This window comes from Tamandua tetradactyla, chromosome 21 (genome assembly GCF_023851605.1).
Source record: "Tamandua tetradactyla isolate mTamTet1 chromosome 21, mTamTet1.pri, whole genome shotgun sequence".
In the NCBI taxonomy this organism is placed as follows: Eukaryota; Metazoa; Chordata; class Mammalia; order Pilosa; family Myrmecophagidae; genus Tamandua; species Tamandua tetradactyla.
The window spans coordinates 55,571,976-55,593,106 of NC_135347.1; the positions used below are offsets into that span (position 1 = coordinate 55,571,976).

The following is a 21,131-nucleotide window of genomic DNA, read 5'->3' on the forward strand; positions in this document are numbered from 1 at the left end:
CCTGGCCGCTGCAGACCCATTTCCTCTGGCCCCGTGACCCTTTGCTGTTGGGAATTTACAGGCTGAGAAGTCACAGCAAAATACCTCACAGAGAGTCAAAGTGGGCACCCAGCTACTTACAGCTGGGCGGCTTTGATTTAGAGAGCAGTGCACTGTTTCCTCGTCACACTTCTCCTCCAATCATCATTACAAATGTATTAAACAGGAAATAGCGAGTTAAAAATAAAAGGTTTGGATGATTTTAAAAACAAACACAGTGACTGGTCCTTATTTGAAACAATATTCTAGGAACTATTTATGATTCATCCTTCCAGGAAACCCTTAGCTTGTATCCTTTAGAAAAGCTGTCTAATGATCAAATGATTGGGGACAATAGAGCATGCCCCATCAGGGACAAGTAAGTTTTTTCTGTCAGTTAGTTGTTGGAGGACAAAGTGCCCATACAGCCTAATTCCCTTGGAATTCTATTTTATATCTGACCTGTAGAATTCATCACTAAAACTCGACTCTGGATATCTTTTCATATATGTAACCATCCGGTCCCAGCTGAGAGGATTAAATGAAAAGACATGAAGCCTTTAGCTGGGGTCTGACATACCGCCCACAGCCACACAGCCACACAGCCATTCAAATGGTGCTGCCCGGTACGGAGGCCACTGGCTGGACGTGACAACCGGGCACTTGAGACGTGGCTGGGCCGATCTGAGGTGTGCCATGAGTGTAAAACGGGGACCGGAGTTTGAAAACAGCATGGATAAAAAAGAATGTCCAATATATCCTTAGTAAGATTTTACACTATCTACATATGGAGTGCTAATATTTTTGGATATATTGGATTCAATAAAATATACTATTAGAAATTAATTTCAAGTGTTTCTTCTAAAAAGTGGCTACAAAAACATTTAAAATTCCATGTGGGGCTCATGCTGTATTTCTTCAGGAGAACGCAGCACCAGGACACTCCGTTCTTAAACGGGAAGCTCACGGAGAGGTCTGTGTCCCAGGGACACCTCCTCACTTGTGTTGGGTCACCAGTGAACTTTGGGACTGAGTGGGACCCTTGGTTAGGCAAAAACCTTCTCTACTTCCTAGAGTGGCAGAAAATAAGTTGAATTTCTTTCTCACAGCTCTTGGAGACAGGTGCTAGGATGGGTCCCCCATCCCCTTTTCCACCACCTTTCATATTTTCCCCACAGTTCCCTAAGCCTCCGCACAACACAATGGTTGAGTTCAGACTCCTCGTGTTTCTGTTTGCCCTCTTTAAGATGTGCCCCCTCTTCACCCCAACACAGACACAATATTCCAGATACGGTCCAAACAACAGGAATCAATGAGATTGAGAGTGTCGGGCTCATGACTGGTCAAACAATATGGAAGCCAGGCTCATCAGACCAAGAACTCTGCCCTCCCTGAATGAGGATGTATCTAATTCTGAGAAAGAATTTAGGAGAAAGAATTAGGAAGAAAAAAGAATTTTTTTTTCACACTTGGGAGTTAATCCAGCTGAGCTGTGCTCAAATCCTGCTGTTGGGACCTGAGACCCTGTGGCCTGGGCCAGCTGCTGTGGCCCCTCGGTCTGGCCGTTCCCATCACATCGCGCCTGTAACTTCACCCCGACCTTGGAATTCCTGAGCCACCCCGTCAGCTGCCTCACAGCTTGCCCAAGGTTGAAAAGGAATTGGTGAAATTGTGAAAGCTAAGAAGTACATTTAGTAGTTTAAAATTCTAGTAACATGGTTGTGCATTTTTAGGAGAAGACCTCAAATATCACCTTTGCCATTTAGTGTTCCTGCCAGTGTGGACCAAAGGCAAAGAAATCTGTCAACTGGGATAATGGGTGCCTAAATTGGGTCATGTGAGAGAAATAAGATTCTTAACAGATGACAACTTAAGCATTCAGGCGGCTAATTATGATTAAAAAACCACAAGTATTGCCTTCTACTTAAACACATATTTTCATGGAAAAACAAGCTTCACAAGTATTGCCTTCTACTTAAACACATATTTTCATGGAAAAACAAGCTTCACAAGTATTGCCTTCTACTTAAACACATATTTTCATGGAAAAACAAGCTTAATAAAGGCCACAGAGATAACATTTTAAGTTGAATGGTAAGTTACAGTGAGAGAGGTTTACAACCGCATAGTTTTCATTTATTAGGTATTACTGTATTATCCCATCTGGTTCTCATATCCCTTCCTCCTCTCTCTTCCTCTCTCTGCTCATCTTATGGTTGTTAAGGTGACTTGTGCAGAGTCTGATGGCTAATAAGTGACAAGAGTGAGGCTATAATCTTACGTCTTCCTTAGACCCCTCCATCATGCTTTTGCTTTTTTCTTTTAATACCACCATGCATTGTAGTATTAGGATAATGTCAATTATCCTTCCATAACAATCCAGGCTCCTTATCCCACAAACACAGACACAGGAAATAGCACCGAAATGTTTCTTCCTACTCAAATACGTGCCCTTTGTGTGGCTCACATCTATCAGTCACTCCTCCTCTCTGGCCAGGAAAGATGCTCCTGCATCTGTTATTCAACAACTGCTCCACTGTTGGTCTCATTATTTACTCCAGGATTCCTAAGAATCCAAGAGCAATGACCTTGCCTCAATGGGTTATGAAACCTTCTGATCGAGAGTGCAGGCCCTGGAAGATTTAAGAGTTCTGAGCTGACTCTACTCCACTTGCAGCTAAAAGACCCAGGAAAAGCTTTTAATCTTTTTTTTTGTGCCTAGTTTCTTCATCTGTAAAATACAGGTAATAAACTTCACCTCCTGGGGTGGCTGGGTGTATTATACATTACATATTATACAAATAAAATATATTATATATATTTAAAACAGTGCCAGGCATATGGTAAGCACTGCATAAGCGCTTGCTATCATCTTCCTCCTCACTGAGTGGGTAAGACTCACGAGACCAGCATGGATGTAAACTTACAAGCATGAGTATTAACGATGCTTCACAATCTGCTGCTTCAGGGGCCCCATAAAATGGGTGACTCATCAATGGAAAGCCAGTGACTTTGTAATTAAGGATAAGAGGGAATTTCTGAAAGTTAAATATAGAACCCATTTAACAAGGAAGCAAAGCTAGAGAAAAGCCAGGTATTTTTATTTCCCAATTGTTCTGCATTTCATCTTTGTCTACTTTGCACAACTTCTGAAAGGCAGTCTAATTTTTGGTTAAATTTGTTTCTCTAATGAGTCTCAAGAATCCTACCAAGTTTGAGTTACGAATTTGTTTATTAGCTTGATAAAAATCATCTCATAACAGTTTTTAAGTGACTATTTCAAAACGTATTTTAATGAGACCTCAATGAGAGAGAATCCATGAACTTAAAGCATATCACCAAGTAGCCACAGGCTTCCCATCACCTTGATCTTCATTTTCCTCATCTCAAAGATGAGGATTCAGACTAGATGGCCTCTAGGCTCCCTGTCAATGAGATAACTTTGCAGTGATCTCTTAAGTATCAAGCTTTTCAAATATATATTTTTAAGGAAGTATAATGTACACAGAAGAAAGGTTTGGCTAAAATCATGATGCTGACCCTACTGAAGTTTTTGGGTCCGGAGGACCACTTGGGCAATCTTCTCTCCAAGTTGTTATCCACACTCATCACTGGGTTGCTTGGTGAGGTGTGTAGCCAACAGCAGGATCTTGAGGTACACCTAATGGAAGGTCTGTTAGACCTAATGGGTCTACGAAAGTGGTGAATTATCACTTCTATTAAAATACCGGCTGCTCATAATTTGCCAACCCCAAAACAAAACCATTCCAGCCAATCCTAAAGAACACCTAAGGCAATATATAAGATTCTACAAAGGTTCCATGCACTAGGGTAACTTGCCAGAACCCTACAACCTCCAGATGGGTCCCTGGACCAGATAAGTCCTGAAACCTAGAGGACCCAGCCTCTCCAGAACATCAGCTAGTTCTCTCCCTACCCCGTATTACTGACAGCCTCTTCCAACATGAAAATGTAAGAATGGCCATAGCCCAAACATCCCTAAAAAGAGGAAGAAATACCAAAGCTGATGGTGGAGTTATATAGAAAAGGTAGGATTTAACAAAGGAATATGATTGCTGAATCATTAAATTGATTAAAACTAAACTAAATCTTTCAGTGTCCAGTATCTTAGAGCAGTTACAAGTAAAAACCTAACATTGTGGACTTGTAACCCATGTCAAATTATGAAATCTGTTCTATAACTAATTGTTGTGCTGTGCTTTGAAATTTACTGCTTTTGTGTGTGTATATGCTATTTACCACAAAAAAGGAAAAAAAGTCAATTGTAATGATAAAAAAAAATTTATTCTTTCTAGCCCCCTATATTCTGGAGCAGCTAGAAGGAAAACTCTGAGAGAATGGTATGGTAGCCCATGACAAACTCTGGGATCTGTCCTGTAATTACTTGTTGAAGAGTGCTCTGAAAACTATTGTTTTTTTTCTTTCTTTGCTTTGCATATATGTTATATTATACAGAAAAGTTAAAAATATCAGCCTAATGACCTTTTTTCAGAAATTGAAAAGCTGTTCCTAAAATATATGGAATTGTATTTACATGGAATTTATATGGAATTGTAGCCAAAGCAATCCTGAAAAAGAAGAACAAAGTTGGAGGACACACTTTTTAATTTCAACTTACTACAAAGCTATGGTGATGAAACACCATATATGTGGCACTGGCATAAGGTTAGATATACAGACCAATGGAATATAACTGAGAGTCCAGACATACACCGGTACATCTACGGCCCATTGTTTTCTGACTAAGGTGCCAAGACCATTCAACTGGAAAAGAACAGTCTCTTCAGGAGAGTGTTGGGGCAACTGGATAGCCACATGCAAACCATGGACTTGGACCCCACATCATACGGACCACACACCTGAGCATAGAAGCCAAAAGCACAGAACTCAGAAGAAGACATTAGGACTAATGTTCATCACCTTAGACTGGGAAATAGTTTCTTAGACATGACGTCAAAAGCACAGGCAACAAAGGGAAAAGTAAACTGGGTTTCACGAAAATGAAAAGCTTTTGACATCAGAGGATACTGTCAAGAGAGTGAAAAAACAACCCATAGAATGGAGAAAATATCTGCAAATCATATTCTGATAAAGCTCTAGTATCCGATATATATATACATTTATAGATAACTCACAGTTTCACAACAAAAAGACAAATATCAAAAAATGGGCAACGGTCTTGACTAGACATTTCTCCAAAGAAGATACAGAAGTGGTCAACAAGCTTATGAAAAGATGCTCAGCATAATTAGCTATTAGGGAAATGCAAATGAAAACCACAATGAAATACTACTTCACACCTACTAGAATGGCTATACGCAAAAACAAAACAAAACAAAATAAAAAAAAGCAGATAGTAATGTGCTGGCAAAAATGCAGAGAAATTGGAACCTCATGCATTGGTGGTGGGAACGTAAGAAGGTGCAGCTGCTGTGGAGAACAGTCTGTCGGTGCCTCAGAAAAGTTATGCTTAGAATTACGATAGACCCAGTAATTCCATTTTTATGTATATACCCCAAATAATTGAAAGCAGATGTTCAAACAAAAACTCATACACCAACATTCACAGCAGCACTATTCATAATTGCTAAAAGAGAGAAACAACCCAAATGTCCATCAACTAATGAAAGGATAAATAAAATGGGTTATAGTCACACAATGGGATATTATTGGGCAATAAAGAGAAGTGAAGTATTAAGTCATGCTACATCATGAATGAAGCATTATGCTAGGTGAAAGAAGCCATGCAAGAAGTTCACAGAGTTCATGTAAGTGGAATCACACAATATCTACAACAGAGACATTCATAGAGACTAGAAGTGCGGGACAATGGGCGGTGACCTCCTAAAGAGCATGGACTTTACTTCTGGGACGACACAATGTTCTGGAACTAGACAGTGGTGATGGCTGGACAACATTGTGAATGCAAGGTATGCCACTGAATTGTTCATTTTAAAATTATTAAGCGGTAAATTTTATGTTATGTGCATTTTACCAGAACAAAAAAGAAAGCAAAACAAAACTCCAATGAACTCTGTTAGTTTCCTGATTAAAATAACTGACAGAGTTTGCATCCAGCGTGCACTGGAAAGCCGAGGCAGGCACGCCAGGGCTGAGGCTCCTCAGCGAGGCAAGCAGGACAGTGTGCCTGGTTTTCTAAGACACCTCTCTTTTTTTAAAGAAAATTTTATTTTGACATAATTCCACACTTACAGGAAAGTTGCAAAAATCCTACAAAAATAATACAGAGAACTCCAATATGCTTCTTCCTAACAGAAGGTTTTACTAACCTTCAACCTTTTGTCACATTTGTTATAGCATTCTGTCTGTCTGACTGTCTGTCTTCTAAACGTTTGGGAGTAGATTAGGAGTAGATTGCGCTCCTTTACTACTTACTTAATACTTCCATGAGTATTTCCTGAAAACAAGTACAGTCACTTAAGTGACCCCATTAAGTATAACGATCATGTTCAAGACATTTAACATTTTGACATAAAGCAGACAGTCCACATTTCAGTGTTTTCGATTGTCCAGATACTGTTCTTCTGGGTATTTCCTCCTTCGTCCTCAGACCAAGCGCAGGATCATGCATGTTTAACTGTGTTTTTTAGGGTCTCTCTTTTTAAATGAGATAACACATGTACAATATGAATTTTCCCTTCTCAACCACTCCCAAGCCTGCAATTCAGTGGCATTAATCACATTCAGAATATGCTACTATCACCAACCATCCATTACGGAAACTTTTCCATGACCCCAGATAGAGACCCTGCCCCCACTAAACATTTATGGCTTTGTTTTTAAAATGTTAATTCCAAGAATTTACAGAATGATGAAACCCTTATTCAGAGATAAGTATACATATAAATATGCAATTCAGATTACTTGATATTTTATATAAACTATTCAAATAGCATCTACCATTCATAAATGCAGATGTCTGGAAGATTATGTCCGAATAACAGACAAAACCAATTATAAATATATTTTCTCTAAGGACATTAGAGAAAATTACTTCTAAGGACAAAGCTTATGAGATCCGAGGATACTTGGCCTAATTTAATTTCCATGACAGAACCATGCGATCTGTACTTCCAGTCAACTTTATGATGGGCAGGTTCCTCAGGGGAGTCTAAGGGAGTAGATGTCACAGTTTTCCTGTTTTTTTGTCTGTTTCCTTGCCCTAAATTGTCTCCTGGCAAGTTTGACCTGACTTTATCCTTATTCTGGAAGGAAATGCCCTCAATTCTTGGAGGGCAAATACACGGGTAGCCTTGTGAGGCCAAGGACGTGTGTTAGCTCTGCAGCGTGGCCTGTCCCACAGCTGAGCTGAGCTCGCCACAGTCAGAATCCAGACCCCTAGAGGAAGAGTTTTCTGCCTTGCTCATGGCTGTAACCACAGCACTAAGTCCGGTGCCTTGAACACAGAGTAGGTACTCAAAGTATTCGCTCTGTGAACGGGAGAGTGGAGTCTTAGGTCTTGAAGTCTCAATGGTAGACAGGACGCCCAGAAAAAAAAATCATCTGGAAATGAGTCTTGTTTGGCGCACATCAAAGACAGAAAACTCTTGTCACAAATGAAAACAATTTCAGAACTCAGGATGTGTATCTTAGAAGTAATGTGGACAATTATTTAAAAAGTATTCCCCTTTGTCTCCATTTCCCACTTCCATTCTTTACCCCACCCCATGATAGAACTGTTCTAATGTGCTTAATGTGCGTCCTTTTGTTTATGAGTTCCTGAAAACTGTGTATTATTTGGTGAGCACTTGCTATTGACTTATGGGGTTCAGTCAATTACCTCATTCTCCTTGTGTATAAAGGACTTACGTGAAATATCTATGACGTCTTGATGGAAAAAAATATAGCATTAATTAAAACTGTGAATGTCTCATTTGAAATCTTTTGGGGCAGGAAGTAGGATCTAAATAAAGTCATAGGTGGTAAACATATTCTAGGGTTAGTTTAACAGGTAAGAAGGCCAATGGATGAGATGATATCACTATGCCATGTCATGTGTCTGCCCTTTACATTAACATTTTATACCAGAAATTAAATATGGCTCAGATTATTTCCTCACTAATCTTTTGGCCACTCTAAACAGATACTTTTCTTCAGTTACCTAAGAACTTTCACAGACTGAGTTAATCACTGAATTTCTGAAAGGAAATGAACCAAATTACTACATGAAATACTCAAAAAGGAGAGAGGCTTCGTCAACTATACTATTGTGATATATCGTATATAGTACCCTCCTAAGTTATAAAGAGTCTCTTATCCTTTGGTTAAATGCTTGATGGATAAGCATAATGCTTGACAATATTCAGACATTATTAAATGGATTATTAAATTTAGCCTATTTCCAGTTGCATGGTGTAAGGTATGCAATTGGAGACAGGTATCCTTTAAGCCCCAAACTCACTTTATCATGAGGCTCTGCCCATCCATGGCCTCACCATCCTTTAAGTCATACTTGCTTGTCAAGGAAAGGGAAATTTCAGTTTTTAAGAGTTGATTTATCGTGTTTTCCTTGTTAGGGTCATTGGGGTCAACTGCTCCTTCCCCTGTAGAGAAAAAACAGAAACATTACTCTTCCAATACGCCTGTTGCGATGATGGAATCAACCATGTGAGATGAAGGTCCTGCGGGAAGGATGTGCTCAGTAACGCGCAGCCGATCACGGTCTTTTCAAAAAACCACAGCCTAATTAAGGTGGTTCTTTAATCTTTGATCAAAACATTAAATAACATAGAACACAGATAGTAAAAATGCTGAGTAAATAGGTTTTGCCATTCAAATATTAACCGAGAAAAATGTCAATAAAATAAATCCTTAGAAAATACAGCAAGGAATTTCTCATTGTCTAATACATTTGGATTTTAACGATTTTTCTAAGATATAGGTTGACAGATCATTTTAATATATCTCAAGCTTACCTGCAAGAATATCAAGATGTTTTGCAAACTAGGATACTACCAATTACATAATTCAATGTTAAGAAGAGGCTAGTGTAGTGATTGTCCTTTACGTAAGATCAAGGATAAAATTTCAAAATTTTAATTGTGATCTAAGACAGGAAAACCCACCAGCCAACCAACAAGACAATAAGAACAAAGAGCTCTTACCAAGAAAAGACTCCACATTAGGTACTTCTCCCAGCAACGCCAATAATTCATTCAGTGAGTCATTTTTATCAGGTGCAATTGCATCCTTGTGTTCTAACAGGAGCTATATATGGAAAAACAATAAAAGCACATACACATATATAAAAGTAAATTCTCAAATGCCACCATATTTACATAGTTCCCTTTCTAGTTCTTTTGGATATTTTTCTTCTGATAGCTTGAATTTTAAATCTGAGCCTGACATAAATTCTAATAAATTAGAATTGGGGGTTGTTGGAGATACTTTTTACCTTCTGTAAGAGGGGAGTGGCTACTCTACAGCAAGAAACTGTAGTTTCGGGAGAGGTGTTCATAAACCTTCTTTCAGCCAGGTTCACCGAGGGGCAACCTTCCACCACCTAACCTCTGTGCCCCACTCAGCCTTTACATGGGCAAGGCTGAATTGAGGCAAAGAGTCTAAAATGAGGCAGATGTGTCTTGGCTAATATTGACAGTAAACTCATATTTTCGTATCTCTTCAGAGAAAAATAATGTAGTAATCAAACAGTACAGCTGTTAGAGACAAATCAGCTACTCTAACTCAAGTGGCTTTGAAGACCTTCTTAGGGATTGGAGAAATGCTCCTATGGTCCCTCGCCCCGAGTTCTGGATGTGCTGGATGGTTTCCACTCTCACAATCCCAAAAGAGGCTCATAGGTGAGTAATACCCGTTGCAGTCCCTTGCCAGAGTCAGTCAGTTCCCAAGCCTTCGGGGAAATCTTCTTAACTCTTGAGGAGCAGCAGTTGCAGTGGGGAAAACCATGAAGGATAACACAAGAATGTGTGTTTGCATTTAGAATTAAATTAAAAAATGTTTTCAAAGCATGGGACGGGTTCTCTTGGTGGTATGACATTTTTACTTGTCTGGAGCAACTATCTTAAAAACTCTGAATCATAATGATAAAGTTAAGTCTCTTTTCCGTTCTATCATCTTTTATTTTTTAAACAGTTTTGCAAGATATAATCCACATCCCATCATATGTGCTCATTTAAATGCACGACACACTGGTCTTAAGTGTTTTCACAGGGTTGTGTTTCCTGAAAAGAAACCCTATGCCCATTAGCAGTCATTCTTCCTTGTCCCCAACTCCCAGTCACTGGAAACCACATTTACTTTCTGGATTTGCCTGCTGTGGACACCTTCCAGGAATGGAATCATTCAGTGTATCTTATCCAGCACCTGTTTTGATTACTGCCTTTTCCTTTTTCTTTTAATCTTTAAGACATGTGAAAGAGAAAGCCTCCATTCAGTGCTAACTTATCTTTATCTTTAACACTTCCATGAGAACAACTGCTCTTTCTTCTTATTGCGAGGACATATATATAGCACAAACTCTCTCCTTTTAACCACTGTCATGCATACACTTCAGTGACACTAATTTCATTTGCAATATTGAGCTACCATCACCACCATCCATTACCAAAACTTTTCTAACACCCCAAATAAACTCTGTACCCATTAAACAATAACTCTCTCTCTGGTAACCTGTAATCTACTTTTTGTCTCTATGAATTTACTTCTTCTGGGTAGTTGAACATAAGTGTAGTCATACGTATCTGTCCTTTTGTGTCTGGCTTATTTCACTCAGCCTGATGTCTTCAAGGTCCACCCTTGCAGCATGAATCAGCACTCCCCTCGTTTTCATATCCATATAATATTCCTTTGGGTGTATAGATCATATTCTGTGTACTGATTAATTCACTGACGGGCACTTGGGTTGCTTCCACTTTTGGTTATTGTTAATAACGCTGCTATGAAGCTAACTGTGTTCCTAACAAAGGGAAAGCAGACCTCAGATGCAACACCTCAAGGAAGTAACTATACAACAATTCTGTTTTCAGTATATTTATTTACTTTTACAGTTTCTGTTGACGGCAAGACATGCTAGTTTTTCACTTACAGTGCTTAGTTGTAAAGCAAAAATATATGTTGTTTTTTTAAAAAAGATTAATTGATTAAAAAAAAAAAAACTTAAAAAAGTAATAGAGGGTGCCCACAGTGGCTCAGCAGGAGTTCTTGCCTGCCATGCCGGAGACCCCAACTTGCTTCCTGGTGCCTGCCCATGCCAAAAAAAAAAAAAAGAAAAACAACACAGTAATAGAGGTGATATACAGGCATATCAAAATCTGGGAGAGTGGTATGCGAATGACTGAACTTTGGGGAAAATAACAGACAGGAACAAAATGAGCAAATGGATAAATAAATGTTCTTGTTCTCTAAAGAAATAGGAGAGTCACTGTCTCTGGAAATGGATGAGGTAGGCCAGCTTCTCCCCTGAAAATATCTCCTTAAAGAGAGCTATCATTGTGAGTTTCTACATGCTCCTAAAAGAACAGGGCAGGCAGGGGGCCCCAAGCTTGGTGGGTGGTGCTGCTGGCTCTGGTCGTGTCTGCATGCGGACGCCCGCCGTCTGAGACAGGCCTTCCTGCAGTCACATGCCTCCTCACTACATCTGCTCCCAACCTAACACACGGAGCAATTCCAACTTAGTCACAAGCTATGGTTCCCAGGATGGGATTCTGTTTTCAATTTTTCTTAACAGAAGAAACAAATTATTTCTCCTTGATGAATAACAGTCTAAATTAATACAGTAACATCCACTCTCTGCTATCCTTGGGAAAGAATCAATCTAGAAGCACCCCCCACCGGTCTGTGTGTGTGTGGATACTGCCTCCAGGAGATGTGCAGCCAACATATGGACACTGTCATAGAGAGACAAATGGATTGTTGTTCAAATATGAATGAGTCTCCTTGTCCCGTGGAAAATTATTTTTGCAAATGGTGCAAAATATGTATGTTTTCTTGTGCTCTGGGGTATTTATATATATGGAAAGTAGTTCACCTCACTCGCTGTCCTCAGCTAGCTCACTCCTTCAGTTGGTCTTGCAAACCTGGCCTCCTTTACGGTCATTCAAAATATACGCTGAGAGCTTGTTGCAAATGCCAGGAAGTTCCCTGTTCCAACCCCGAAAGATCTGGGGATCTTGTTAGAACGCAGAATTCTGATTCGAGAGGTCTGGGGTACACTTCTGACATCTCTGCAAAGCTTTGCTTTGAAGAGAATCAAATCCTACAAGACAGAACTAACTGCAAGTTCACACTTCCGGGAAACGGGGCGTCCAGCCAACGGCAGTGACTCCTTGCGCGCGGCTATGCTTGGGCAGGGGCTGCTTCTATTCCCTGTCAGCAGCCTGTTTATTCCCTCTCTCCATATGCCAAGCAGCAGAACAGAGAGAGCGTTTACATTCCCTGGAGCATCACTGGAAAAGCCAAGAGGATACCTGGCAGGGGGAGAGATGGGGTGTGGGTCCAGACAGCGTGACCTCGGCGAATGGGAGATCACCAAGGCTGTCTCTGCTCATCCATAACCTGACCTTATAAACATACGTAAAACGTCAACCTTTTTTTTGAGTTTGACAAATTTATTGGTATTTTTAGTAAAGACAATCATCTCAGTCGTTTCTCTCTCCCATCTTGAGCTTATGTAAATATTTCATTTTGATCAAGAAAAGAATATATAGGGGATGGACAGTTGTTATTTTAACATAAACAATAAAATGGATGAAATGGAAAGTCTGTCTTTATTTACGTAAGTTAAATCCATATATCTTGATAAAATTAAATCATGTAAGAACTAATAGTTTTATGTACATTTCCATTGTTTTAAATGGGGCCTGTTCTGAACTTAAATGCAAATGAACACAGTGTTAGAAATATACAACAGTTAGGCTATTTCTCTGGAGTTATTAATTGCTTATTAAAAGATATCAGTGAGAAGTTACCACCAATAAATAGTCTGAAGTTGCCTCCAAATTTAATGCTGTAGGAATTTTTAAGGAAACCATTATAATGAATACTGCTTCTATTTTTAACTACACTTTTAAAGATGCATTTAACTGACACATTAAAAAAAAGTTCACATACAATACAAAAATACCAAAAAGAGAATCAAATCCTACAAGACAGAACTAACAAAGTATATGTGGTCAGAAACTTTCCTTGTTTGGAAGGAGTTTTCCTAATGAACAAGAATCAGGGAATGAATAACTGGAGGTATTTGGGGATTGAAAACAAGAACGCCAGCACATGCTTACAGTACGTCCTGAAGAGATTACGCATTTCCAAAATAACAGACGTCAGAACCACAGCTTTATCCCTAGGCCCTGCTCTGCCCCCACTTACTGAATGCGTGCTGATGATCTCTTCAACTGAAATATAAATAACTGGCTTGTTGACAGTCACCATGTCTGTGTATTTATCCATATTGAACTTCTCTTCTGGCTCAGGGACATTACACGCTTCTTTGAAATACCTCCTAAAAAGTAAAAGAAAAATCTGAAGTTAAAATGGAGTCAAATTTGTGAGTTAAACAGGTTCATCAAGATAGTCAGGCAACCTTCTGATGGCTTAGTGCTTTGCGCTCTGTCCCAAACCTTGGGGCCTGGCTACAGCATCTTCCAGATGGGATCTTGACTGTGCAAGCCGAGCCCATGTTTCTGAAGCGCGGACCCAGCTCCCGAATAGGTCTGGGGAAAACAGTAAGGGCTTTGGGCCTCGCTCAAGACTCAGTGTGATCCGTTATGGGCCAACCGCACTATATGCGCAGAAATTTAAATTAAAATGAGAATGAACTCATCCTAGAGAATATAACCCAGGAAGCAAATCATTAAATTTGTTACTTTAAATGATACAAGCTTCTGTGCCTACAAGGCACTAGCAACCCTTTGCAGTTTCTGCTACTAATTTGATAAAAACCGAAATTTAGGCCATTCTTAGCTGATCCAAACAATAGTTGCCAGCCAATGGAAAGACTTAAGGCTAGACAAACAAATACTCCATCTCTCCATTAGCCAGACCCTAAACGTCTGATGTATACATTTTATAGCAAATTTAGATCAAGAATGTGTTGTGATTGCAACTTAGGGAAAGTCCCAGATAGTTTTTGCCCAAACAACCCTTCCACATGCAGAGCATATACCGTACTCTATAAAGGTGCAAATATTTCACGTGCCTGAGATTATCCCTGGGACACCTCTGAAGGGCATCTAAGACTTATCAGAAATACCCTCTACTCTGCAGTCCCAGGCGAGGGAGTGCCAGTGGCCTGCTGCCGGAGGGGCTGGGCAGGGGGGGCGTGTTCCCCTGTCAGGGGTCTCCTGCAAGTTTTTGGCTGTGCTGTTGCTTGATGCTGAGGGACACAAGGGTAAATAAGAGGGGAAGGGGAAGGAAGATGAACTGAAGCAGTGCTGAGAGGGGAGGGCTTTGGTTTTGTTTCTTTTCAGATGAGGAAGGGCTGGGAACACAGGTGACTGATAGGAATAATCCCAGGAAAATGGAAGTTCGAGTGAGAGAAGCACTTAGCGTTTGTAAGAAACGTGGGAAATGGACATTATCTTTTCAATCAGTGGGAGAACTAAAATGAGCAGTTTGAGAAATCGAAACTTCCTTTCGGGAGAGGAGTTGGGAGATTTTTCTTACAAAGACCCACAAATTCTAAACAGAGATGAATGATCATGAACTGCCTTGTTCGTGGATAGATCACGGACCTGGAGGAAAACTGAGGATGGGAAAATTATTTTCCAAGTGAGGACTGAAAGAGACCAAATTTAGGTCCTACTCCCTCGGCCGACAGGCTGTAGAGTAGACGAGAGAACAAGGCAAATGCCCAACTAAATGTGCGTCCTCGGGGTGCCTCCGGGTGAGGGACTCTCGGCATCTACTGGACTCAGTCGGTTCACGCCCGTGCGGAGTGACCAGTAATATAATCTGGAAAAGCATATGACGTCCCCAGACCTCAGTCGCAGGTGGATAAGTAAACATTAGCGAATGGAACAGAACACATAGCATCGTCCGCAAGCTGGGATTTCCCAACCTTTCAAAACGAAAGAATCCGTTTCCTACTATTGTCTGACGTGGGTAAGCAAGTTCTTCCTAACTGGGAAACATCTTGAAAAAACCCCACTACACATCCTCTTAGGTTCAACAAAGCAGAAATCAGCTATTTTACTTTTCCAGTACTACGCGGCTGCATCATGCAGGAAGAGTAAGGGTTCCATTAGGTCAACAGCAGGAATCATTTATCTGGGAATGACCCGGCACAACCGGGGTCCTGAGGGTGGGAGACACTAGGCAGAAGCAAACTCACTGTTTACTTTTGTGTGTTTGTTTGTTTTCCCCTTCCCTCCTCTTTCCCCACAGTAGAAACTGGTGGAGCAAATGCATGCGGCCACCTGGGGTGCTTCCCTTCCCACAGCCTGCGCCCCCACCCCCAATAACCAAATCCTGGGCACAAGACACACATAATTCTGGCCTGCTGTTTTGCAAAATTTCTTCCCAAGTAACGGGCACTCTCACCTGAACTCCTGATAAGTCTCTGATAAGTAGCTGTTCATGGAGGAGAGGTGCTCATTTTCCCCTTCAAACAGCTTGTTGGATGCCGCGTGCTGAAGGACCTTGGCCACCGACCCCAAGTTCCTCCGCTGGTCAGGGTTTATCTGGCCCCCGGCTGCCATGTCGATGATGTCAAAGCCGTCGGGGGCCACGATGGCCGGGTTCATGTAGCGGTAGTACAGGAGGTTCCCCACAACCTGCGGGCACGCGAGAACGGCCGTTTTTAAGAAAGAAAATTCGAGGGTTTTAGGTTTTTTGGGGTGGGAAGTAGTTATCATTTACAATTCCTAAGAAAGCAGATCATTTTCTGCTCTGACTCCTAATAACTTAGTAAAGGTGGTGAACAGAATTGCATATTCCTACCATACTTAACAAAATTATTTTGGGGGGAAAACTATTTTTATTGTCCCCCAAATGCGTCAGTATAAAGAATTTCAATAATGTGTAAGACCTTTTTTTTTTTGGGTGCATGGTCCAGGAATTGAACCCAGGTCTCCCGCATGGAAGGCGGGAATTCTACCACTGAACAAGCCATGCACCCAAGACCTTTAAATAAACTTCAGCATATTCAATCTTCTTGACAGTTGTTAGAAATAGAAAACCTGTAGTTTATTATTCATTAGTCATAAGTGAGGGAAAAAGTTACAAAATGGTCTGTTACTAATTTGGGTTTACACCCCCGAGAGAAGCTATGGTGAGATTATCCTTGAAAATCTACCTTTAATAGTTCATCCTCCGTTGCATCGGGGAATTTCTCATGGATCGAATTCCTCAGAACTTTGGCTATGTACCTCAATCCATAACTACATATAAAACAGATGGCAAAAGAAAATAATGGAAAAAGGCTAAGTGAGGAAGAAACAAATAGCAATTGTTCCAGTCAACTAAAGCTGAGCAGATTTCCTAAAAATTAAACATAAAATGAGATGGTGAATGGAATCACAGGACTTCCACTAATGATAATAATGGGGTAGCACTTTGTGGCTGAGACAGAGATGTTATCCCTTCTTTAGAGAATAGCTATGAATTAAGAAGGCAAACGCAGGCCATCTTTTAAAATAGTAAGCACAATCTGAGGGAAAACTGTCTTTATCACCGGGGTTTATTTGACATAGTATCTGAAGAACTTTCAGCAAAGAAAGTTACAGGTACGACTTACGGCAGCAGATCGAGGGAAGAAATGATAGATTTCAGGACTCTGTCAGTGACCCTTCTCAGGTTCTTGATGGAGACCTCCAGTTTATTTCTCACTTCTGGGTATGTTAAAGCTTGTTCTGTGGTTACGTCATAAGGCAGATTGCTGAAAACACAAGAAGGAGTTTAAGTGAATTGAAGGTTTACATACAAGCGTTTTGATTCTTGCCAAGCTGGTTCTACAGACAAACTTTATAAAGTGAACTTGACTTTGCTCACTTCACTGACTCTGATGACAAAACGTTTGCTAAGGAGGGGGCCTGTGTCCACGACGTGCCCTCTGCCGCCAGTGGCGCAGACGGAAACCCGGGCTCTTTTCGCAAAGCAGGCAGACCTCGGAAATAAAGACCCATGAACTAGGCTGCTGGTCGCTGGCTGTTTTTTTCTGCATGGGCTGGCTCCGGGAGTCGAATCTGGGTCTCCAGCACGGCAGGTGAGAACTAGGCCACTGAGCCACCGCTGCCTGCCCAGTGTGCTTGCTTTTAATGATTAAAAGCAATGTTTTCATTACAGAAAAATTACAGATCAGCAAAAATGAACAGTCCATAACACCAACCCAGAGACTGACACTTTTCATACTTTAGGGCAAAACTTTCCAAGTCTTTCCTCTATGCACAAATGTATACGGGCCCCACACATTTATGGGTGTAATTTATGTTTATATGCATCACACACACATCCTGTGTGTATGTAAACATATAATTTTCTAAAACAGAAAATGGGTTATTGCACTTAACTGTGACTGAAAAACATACCATGAACATTTTTACCAATTTAAATAGTTACTTCATCCAATATGTGCTACACAAACATTTATTTAACAAATCTCCCAGAGCTAAATATTTTGAGTTTTCCCAACTTTCTGCTACAACAAACAGTGCTGTGACATATAAGGAAAGCGGCTAATTCTCTGTGCACATTCTTAATTATTTCACAGAGTATTCTACTGCAGGAAGCAGAAAGCTGGAATTGCCTCTATCTACAACCATCTAGAATCAGCTGATTCTACCTGGATTACTAATGCCCTCAGGCTACTTGCTTGCTAATTGTGAGCGAATATGTATGGTTAGTGAGGATGCAGTACGTACCATTTCCAGGTGTAGCTTTGGAAACACACAAAGAATAAACAAGGGGGAGAATTACAGAAGTTTTGGCATTGGGGCGCAATTGGTACCGAAAGAGAATACCATTTTATTATTAAGATGACTTAGGCAAGTGTCCAAGTGTGTGATCTCAACGGACGTGTCCAAGAAAGGGAACTTCTTGGATTGAAAACTGACTTCTGCATTTATTTTCTCTTCATAGAGTTTGAGCATGTGCAATTAAAACACAAATGACCATAACGCATGGTTAGAAGCCAACATCTTCCTGGCTTAGGTACCTGGCCTCTCCCGTCTGTGTCTCCAGCTGGTTGACCCAAGCCTTGTACACCTCCACCGGGCTCGTGTTGATGACCAGGGAAGTGTCGTCGACGATGTCGCGTACCACCGGGGCCAGCAGCTGGCGCAGAGCGTTCTGGCCGCGCGCGCTTCTGTTGAAGCTGACCACCATCTTGATGACCGTAGGGTTTCCGGTCACTATGTCCTGCACCTGGTCCACTTTGGATCTGAAAAAGCCCGAGTCAGCATGAAACAGTCTGTCTCCATCGGCAGAGCGTTAAACAATGTATATGCTTCCTCTCAGGCAAGTTCTTGGTGGAGCCCTATTTTTCTCTCTGAAGATTAAATTTGGCAGTGTTTAAAAAGAAGCCATCATTTGCAAGATATGTTTCTTATCTGAGAATTTTAAGCATCTAAAAGAAGTCCTCATTTGCCTTAATTTCAATCTGGAAGGCTGGGATGAGCAGAAAATGAACCAAAACCACCAATACTGGGTGGTACCACCTAAGTTTTGGGCCACTATATTTACCAAATAAAAAAAAATTATCTCCTTGACTGAATGAAATAACTCTACTGCCCCTGCTTCTTTAAATCCCACTCAAATTCACTGCCATGTGGCTTTCAGCTACACCACGGGGCCGAGAGAGAGAGCTGGTCTTGACTTCCAATGGTAAACTCCTGTGACCTTTCCTCTCACCTGTGTGCAACTTTTGACCTTCCCTCTTGCTCACCTCCTGCCTTATTTTCTCCGTCTTCCCAGTCTGACGCTGCTGTCCTTGTTTAACCTTTCACTCTTTTTCTTGTTCCCTTTGCTGTCTCTTCCCACTTTTTGATTCTGTTTTCTTTTCTCCACACTTGGATCTCACTACCATATACAGCTTCCGCTATCAACTCTTGGGGACCCACCCTCCAACCTCCATCTCTAAGCCACACCGCTGTCCTGAGGGTCAGTCCTGCATTTCCAATCTTCTGCTAGATATTTTCAGCCATACACTATGCCTATACCTTAAACTCAGTGTGCTAAAAATCCAAACTGTATATTTGTCCTTCTGACTCCCCCAAATTTCTGAATGGAAATACTATTCTCCAATCTTCTAAACTAAAATCCCTGGAGTTATCTTTGACTTTGCTCTTACTTTGGCTTCTACCATTTCTTGCAAGTTGCAAAGTGCTCTTGATTCTTCCTTCCACGAAACCCCACTTTTCTCTCCCCTCTCTTGCATTACCTCTGCTGACCCCAATTTAGGGCCTCTTTTATATTTCTGCACATATTGGCAGCAACTGCTGAGTCCCAGAGGTTAAGAACTCATCCTCAAATTGATATCCAGTTTCTTTCCTTTAACTTCACCAATCTTGTGATGGCGCATAATTAATTCAATTGAAAGATGAAAGGGATGCTCAGAAAGCATAAGTGCGTTGCTCAGAACACTTAGCTGCTAAGAGGTAGAACCCAAACTCAAAGGCAGACTCTCCGGTGCCCAGTTTAGTCCTCCAGCCCCTTCCTCACCAGCCCGTCTCTCCTCACTGCCTCCCTCCCTCCCATGCCCTATCTGTCATGTAAAGACCTAATGCAAAACACAGGAGCCTGCTAACAGGAACCCCTGCCTCCAGTCTATTCTCCTTCACTCCCTCAGTTCACATCTTAACTGCTCTAAGAGTCACTTTCTTAAAGGATTACCCACTGAATTCATGTGGAGTTTATTAACACAGATAATTATAGAGGAAGCTCTCGGTGTGATGGTCTAAAGCTCTCCACCACCTGGCCCAGCCCTTTCAGCCGAAGCTCCCCTTACCATCTGTGCATGTGTCACATGCACTTGGGAAAACAAGTGCCTTGCTTTTCCTTTCACCTGCCCAAAGCCTTAGCTCACACCATCCCTGCTGCCTGAACACTCTGTCCTTCAGTGCTCAGCTGAAAAATGCTATCTCCATCCAGAAGCCTAATTTATCCTCTTCCATGAATTAATTTTTTCTCAACTCTATGCACTGAGGTTCCTGAAGGACCTAATCTGTACATTTTTAAAGATGACAGTAAATTGGCATGAGTGGAGAATGGCAGGGCAATTATGAAAAAAACAGAGTCAGACTATACATTACAGACATAATATTTTGGAGTTGGGTGGGTGTATGTTATAGTGATATGAAAAGCATATAACACAGTAGCTAAGAGTACAAGTTCTCGAATCAGACTGCTCTGCCACTTCCTTATGACAGCGAGCAAATTATGTAACCTTTTTTCCTCATATGTATAATGGAGGAAATGAAAATACTTTCCTCACAGGGCTGCAGTGAATCTTAAGTAAATTCATCCCTATCTTAGAAATGCTTAGAACAGCTCATCCCCCTCAGTGCTTAGCATGGAACTTTGTATACAGTAGATGCTCAATATGATTTATTCAATAAGAAAATGGCATCATGTTTGTTCAACAATAACCTAAGCACCCTCCTTGCCTGTAGACCCGCACAGCTTCCATTCATCCTGCTCACACACCACCAGCAGAGCAGTCTTCTAAGAATGCAATGTAATTAGGTCCAACCCTCCTCAAAAACCTCTTGCAGCTTCCCAGAACTTAAATAGAGCCCAGCACCTGTGCCAGTGCTTAGTTCAGTGGCACATGGAAGGTTATGGCTGCACTTAGGCTGATCTGATGCCATCCTGCTTTCCAGCATCATGTTCTGTAGTCATGAAATCAAGCCACATCTTAGACTCATCTACTTTCTTAAACTCATCTTACACCACTGCCCACTCTGTTGACCATCACTGTGCTTTATTTCCTTTCTCCATCTCTTCTTATAAAAATATTAACTATTGTTCAAGGCTTGGGATCAAGAACCTCTTCTTCTGTACAATCTTTATGAGTCAAGCTAGTTGGAAGTATTCTTTCCATCCCTCGACTCTTTGGCTGCCCTGCCGGCCTCACTCATGTGAGGCACCTCATTTCCTGCATAGCTTTAGCATTTCTG

At 41.1% G+C, this 21,131-nt stretch overlaps 1 protein-coding gene across 4 annotated transcripts in view; it reads right to left on the reverse strand.

Moving 5' to 3' along the window:
- The window catches only part of IQGAP2 (IQ motif containing GTPase activating protein 2), a 312,092-nt gene that overhangs the window by 11,822 nt on the left and 279,139 nt on the right, over positions 1-21,131 (reverse strand). For all 4 annotated transcript variants that reach the window (XM_077139395.1, XM_077139392.1, XM_077139393.1 and 1 more), the window contains 7 exons: positions 18,170-18,394; positions 16,754-16,894; positions 16,313-16,397; positions 15,559-15,791; positions 13,387-13,519; positions 9,165-9,267; positions 8,462-8,603 (listed from right to left, as the gene is read on the reverse strand). In XM_077139395.1, coding sequence (XP_076995510.1) covers positions 8,462-8,603; positions 9,165-9,267; positions 13,387-13,519; positions 15,559-15,791; positions 16,313-16,397; positions 16,754-16,894; positions 18,170-18,394 — 1,062 coding nt within the window. The remainder of the gene's footprint in view (positions 1-8,461; positions 8,604-9,164; positions 9,268-13,386; positions 13,520-15,558; positions 15,792-16,312; positions 16,398-16,753; positions 16,895-18,169; positions 18,395-21,131) is intronic.